Source organism: Phacochoerus africanus, chromosome 4 (genome assembly GCF_016906955.1).
Source record: "Phacochoerus africanus isolate WHEZ1 chromosome 4, ROS_Pafr_v1, whole genome shotgun sequence".
In the NCBI taxonomy this organism is placed as follows: domain Eukaryota; kingdom Metazoa; phylum Chordata; class Mammalia; order Artiodactyla; family Suidae; genus Phacochoerus; species Phacochoerus africanus.
The window spans coordinates 57,548,952-57,555,011 of record NC_062547.1 but is presented as its reverse complement, the minus strand read 5'-3'; the positions used below and the strand labels follow the sequence as shown (position 1 = coordinate 57,555,011).

The window sequence follows — 6,060 nt, the reverse complement described above, 5'->3', positions numbered from 1 at the left end:
TCTGAGGCCAGTATCCTATGTTTTCACAGCCTGAGTTTCCTCAGGACTCACTGGTAGGAGTGGCTGCAGTCTCATGGCTGCTAAATGGCAGGTATTCTTTGTTTCCTTCCTGAGTTCCCTCAAGTCTCACCAGCTCACCCTTGGAGGTTTCTACACTCACTGATAACTGTGATATCCTTTGTTTAAAAAGAAAATAAAGCCCAGGTTGTGGTAGCTTTGTGGTAGCTTTGTGATAGCTCTGAAATAGTGCTCCAAAGAGGCAGGGAAATTAATACCAGTGTATATGTGATAAAGGTAAAGGGGAAGTATATGCAGCCATGCACACATTTTACAAAAGTTTGCTACTGGTTTCATGAAGGTTACTACTAGTAACAAGGAGCAGATTTCACCATGAAGGATTTTAGTGTTTTTCTGGATATGAGAAGATGAAAGATTTGGGCTCAAAAATCTTCTCCTGAAAATATCTAATTATCTGAAAATATGTTCTGCCAGTTTTCCCAGAGAAGAGAGTGCCTCACTCCTTACTGCCACACTAAGCTCTGCTCAGGATGTGTTGTGGGTCAGTAGCTGCAGTGGCTCGTGGTTTAATCCATGTAGAGACTGATGGCAAGTACAAAACTCTAGTTCTCGTTTATAATTGTTTTTACTCTAAAGACACATATGTGCATGTAAAAAGTTAAAACAAAATGAATATGCTTTTATCCTGTGAAATTCTCTTGTTACTTTAATAATTAAGCTTAAATACACAACCTAAGTGGATAGAATTAATTTTTTCCTTGCCTATAGAAGAGAGGCATGCAGAAATATCCATTTGATGAAAAAAAAATAGTTCACTGCTATTCTGAGAGTTCATATACTGTTTTTTAAATAAATATATTATTTTTCTCATATTGTCTTCTATCACAAGTGATTGTATATAATTACCTGTGCTATGCTAAGTGTAATAGTTCACCTGTACTAACCCCAAACTCCCAGTCCATCCCAATTCCTCCCCTTCCCCTTTGGCAACCACAAGTCTCTTCTCTATGTCCATGAGTTTGCTTCTGTTCTGTAGATATGCTCATTTGTGCTGTATTTTAGATTCCATATATAAGTGGTGTATGATATTTGTCTTTCTCTTTCTGACTTGCTTCACCTGGTATGAAAATCTCCAAGTCCACCCATGTTGCTGCAAATGACATTGGGCTTTTAGCATATATTGCTTTTGGTATTCTGATGGAAAAGGAAGTGTCAGAAAAATTTTAACATATGGTATATATTTTGTATTTAAAGATACAGGTAATTTTGGTAATAGTTTCCATCAGTGTACACTGCATAAATACAAACTGATTAGGTATTCAGAAAAACTATCATAGTTTTAATATATAGCATATGATGACATGTCAAAATTTCACTAAGAAAAATTTCAAGTACTGACATATGCAAGAAAATAGATTGTTAAAATCTTGGTTGCCTATGTTCACTAAAATATATGCCAAACCAAAAAGTTGAGATTTATGGTTTATTCAGTGGATAAAACTGAAGACTTAAACCCAGAAGGAAAGCAACGTCTCAAGTATTCCTGGGAAAACTGCTCTGAGGAGATGGGGGGGCAGGGGTTTGTAGCATGTATTCTTTGTTTCCTTCTTGATGCTGATGACTGTGGCATCCTTTGTTTACAGATACAGCAGGCAATACATTATATCTCATGTAAAATAATGCTTCTAGTGATTTAATCCTCATGATAGTCAACTGGAGACCTGCAGCAATACTTAGTTTCATTCAAGAGCCCTGAGGTTATATTTGCATTTCTAACAATGTCCCAGGTCACTTTAATGCTTCTAGTTCTCTGACTACAATCTGAATAGCAAAACCTTCAGAGGCAATCAGGTAGTGATCACTCATCCTAAAAAGATTTGATAGAATTAGTTTCTTACAGCACTCCTTTCATCCTTTTGGTTACTAAAAAATACCAAAACAATTAAAAATTGTAAAGCTTCTTCATTAGCATAGGAAGGTGAATATAGTAATGGAAAACCTATTTTCTATGCCCTTTATCTTTTTTCCAATTCTTTCTGTCTCTGTATTGAATTAGTTTATGCCATAATGATTATCTATTTGAATATTTTATAAAAATGTAATAAAGATTTATTTGTTTTACCAAGTTAGATATCCCATTGTTGTAGGGTCTACTTCTAAGTTTTTCCTTTTTTTCCTCTGCTTATTAATCATATTACCTCTTAATATTTGACATTGTGTAAAACTGTCTAAAATTTTAAATTATCCAATATTTTCCTAATGAAATTCTCCATGTATGTTTATATTCATTCTTAATCAACATCCATGCTTAAGAATAATGCCTGGGTAATCACATAAGTTTCAAAATTCCCATACTAAGTGAGGTAAGTCAGAAAGAGAAAGAAAAATACCATATGATATCACTTATATCTGGAATCTAATATGTGGCAGAAATAAACCTTTCCACAGAGAAGAAACTCATGAACTTGGAGAACAGATTGTGGTTGCCAAGCAAGAGGAGGATGGAGTGGGATGGACTGGGAGTTTGGGATTAATAGATGCTAAATATTGCATTTGGAGTGGATAAGCAAAGAGATTCTGCTGTATAACTTGTGATGGAACATGATGGAGGATAATGTAAAAAAAACTATATAACTGGATTACTTTGTGGTTCAGTAGTAATTGATAGAACACTGTAAATCAACTATAATGAAAAAATAAAAATCATAAAAAAGATTAAAATATTTTGATGTATAAAATGATATATTTATAGTAGTTCATCAACAGATGGAGGAAAACTTTATTTAAAAGAAACAATTTTGGGCTCATAATTGCTATTAAGAAATACATTTTCTAAAATCAACTGAAATATTTTATAGGACTAACAAATTATCTGATTATAAATGCTTTGTGGGCAGGAACTTTGTGTTATTCATCTCTTTATTACTATGGAATTGCACTGAGGTATTCTTAAACACTATTTGAATATTCATTTCAGTTGAATTCAAATCAAAATTTAAACTGCAGATATATTTATATATATATGTCAATTTTATAATATAATTTTTAATACTTACCTTTTGCAAATGTGGTCTGGGAATCTACTCTAAATTGTTCATTTTAGTTGATCCCTCAAATCTCTTGCATATTTCAGGACAAGAGAAGTCTCTTTTGTGCTAGAACTTTTCGGAAAGCTTTCTTCACATCTTTGTTTCTTAGAGTGTATACAAGAGGGTTTAAAAGTGGGGTAACCACACAGTAGAACACTGAGACTACTTTACCCATGGTCAAATTGTGCTTGGCTGGAGGGCGAACATAGGCAAAGATAATGGTACCATAGTAAATGGTGACCACAGTGAGGTGGGAAGCACAAGTGGAGAAAGTTTTCTTCCGAGCCTCCCTGGAAGACAGCCTGATTATTGTGACCACAATGTGTCCATAGGAAGACATAGTGAGAAGAAAAGAACTTAGAATCACAACAGAGGTACATGTATAGCCCAAGGCTTCCACTAAGAATGTATCTGAACAGGAGAGTTTAAAAATTGGGTCTGAGTCACAAAAGAAATGATTGATCTTCTGGGAGCCACAAAAGTTTAGATAAGAGACAAGTATAGTAGGTAGGGTGGGGGCAATGAAACCCCCAATCCAAGATCCAGCTGAAAACTGCATACACACCTGAACACTCATAAGGAATGAGTATCTGAGAGGGCTGCATATGGCCAAGTATCGGTCATAGGCCATCACAGCCAACAGAATGCACTCTGTAGCCCCCATGGAGAAAAAAAAGTAGTACTGAGCTATACAACTAGAAACAGAAATGGTAACAACATGTGAGAGACAGGTAGCCAGCAATTTAGGCACTGTGGCTGTGGTGTACCAGATCTCTAGGAAGGATAAATTTCCTAAGAAAATGTACATGGGTGTTTGGAGTGTGGAATCCATCAGAACAATGAAAATGATGAGAGCATTTCCCATGAGGGAGAATATATATATAGTGAGAAACATTGTAAATAATGCAAGCCGCAGATATGGAACATCAGATAATCCCAGAAAAATAAACTCTGTCACTATGGTTTGATTTCCCACTTTCATATCTCTGATCTGAAATGAAACAACAAAACATAACATAACATATGAGATGAGCAAGAAGGAGGTATTTCATTGAGGAAAATTTCATTCATTTTCATGATGATATAGCACTCTTAGGAATAATTAAAATTAATGGCTGGAAAACATATTTGTCATCTAATATATCTGATTTATGAAATCAGTAAAATGTAAGTAATCTACTAATATACTTCACAAGTGAGGAAACTGAAAAGTTTTCCCAGTCACATCAGTTTAAATGTGGGGCACATATCATACCCTGCTAGTTTGCTTTAAAAGCCTTCAGTTCAGATAATACGTAAAATGTGGCTATCCTATCTCAGAGGATTTCATATCCTAGACACTAAAGAATGGTGAGGAAATCAACAACATGCAGATCAGAGGCCAGTGCTTTGTGTAGTAATCTCCGAATTGTGCTCCTGGATGATACTGGCTGCTTTATGAAAACAAAGAATTGACTATAGTTTTAACTTTATGAACACTTTCGTATGCCATTATTTAGGTATTCGTGGGAGATTAGTACATGAGCAAACTCTATTTCTGGAAAACAAAACAAAGGAGCATATTTTAACATCTATGGAAATATTCTTTTAACTTTCCTAATCTTAGCTTTGTTTTTAGAATCCTTGTACCCAAAATTTCTTCTATATAAAGAATAGTCAAAAATGTTATTAAATCCATATATCCATTCATCCATCAATGGCCATAGAGTTTGTTTCCATAAATTGGTTATTATTAAAGAGCACCTAATATGAGATATACCCACCTGCCAAATGTTAAGTGTTCTTGCAGGAATAAGAAATGGAAATCTTATTTTTAGAGAAACAATTGTTTTCAATGACTGTGGTTTTTCACACATGTACTTTAGTGACAAAATATACAAACAATAAGTGAAAATAATTGTAGAAGAAATTTTGAATACCCCACAACTTTTTCTGCTTAAATATGTAATATATTTTATGCCATTTTTAAAAACATTCTGGCAGTAAGTATACAGTCTTTTTGTTGTCTATACAACAATGAAAATAATCAGCTGAATGTAGCATTGAAGCAATATTGTTCATATCTACAGTTTTCTGTGTTAAAAGTTTATGGAAGTTTTTAATCATAAATCATAAATAGAGAAATTTGTATAGGGTTTAGGCCACAATATTCATGTGCCCTGTGATGTACTGTTGATAAAATATAAATTTTAAAGATATATATTATAAAAAAGTTTAGGTAAAGCTGGTTAAATATTTGTTTTAGGTTAGTAAGATCAAGGGATATTTTGTAACTTACTAAACCTAAATCAAGGAATATTTTAGATATCAGAAAACAAATTATAACATTTTGGCAATATTACTGTGTATAAAAAAATAAAAACTGTGCTTTTTGCAGATATGTGGCCATTCAAAAATATTTTGAAAAATATGTGTATCAACTGACCTAGAATTTGTAACTTCAGGAAACCATTTAGAGGAAAGATCTAGAACAGATTTTTTAAAATATATTTACGGAGTAATTTTCTGGTTCCAAAAGAAAAATATCAACATTTATATCATTCATGTAAGAGCAAGGTTATTGCTGTTATCTATATATTTAATACAATGCTATTTAGTTGTTTTAAAATATATCAATCCCTATTCCTCCTAACGGTATATTATGATTATTATTCTCCTAAAATTAATAAAAAGAAAAGAAAAATATTCAGAAATAATATAAGTAGATATCTGATAAAAAAATCAGATCACACCACACCACAAGGAGAATATATATATTTTTAAAAGGATCATGATTATAGAATTTTGCATTCAGAAAAATAGGGTGGTACATTCTCTACCTATATATAACCTTAGCAGGAAACCGAATGATAGGAATAATAGTTTTAAATTATTTAGCGCTTCTAAAAAAATAACCTTTAAATATAAGGAGAAATATCATATATATGTATGTATATATGCATATGTGTATACA

General features: G+C 32.9%; 1 protein-coding gene across 1 annotated transcript; it reads right to left on the bottom strand.

Annotated features, from left to right (window-relative positions):
• Positions 1-3,147: 3,147 nt before the first annotated feature.
• Positions 3,148-4,089, bottom strand: LOC125124208 (olfactory receptor 6F1-like). The gene has a single exon (XM_047774355.1). It carries the CDS (start codon positions 4,087-4,089, stop codon positions 3,148-3,150), a length of 942 nt encoding a protein of 313 aa, XP_047630311.1.
• Between the last annotated feature and the right edge of the window lie 1,971 nt (positions 4,090-6,060).

Bases quoted from the DNA above. Each gene is read 5' to 3' on its own strand.
- LOC125124208 (XM_047774355.1), bottom strand. From the start codon at position 4,089: ATGAAAGTGGGAAATCAAACCATAGTGACAGAGTTTATTTTTCTGGGA.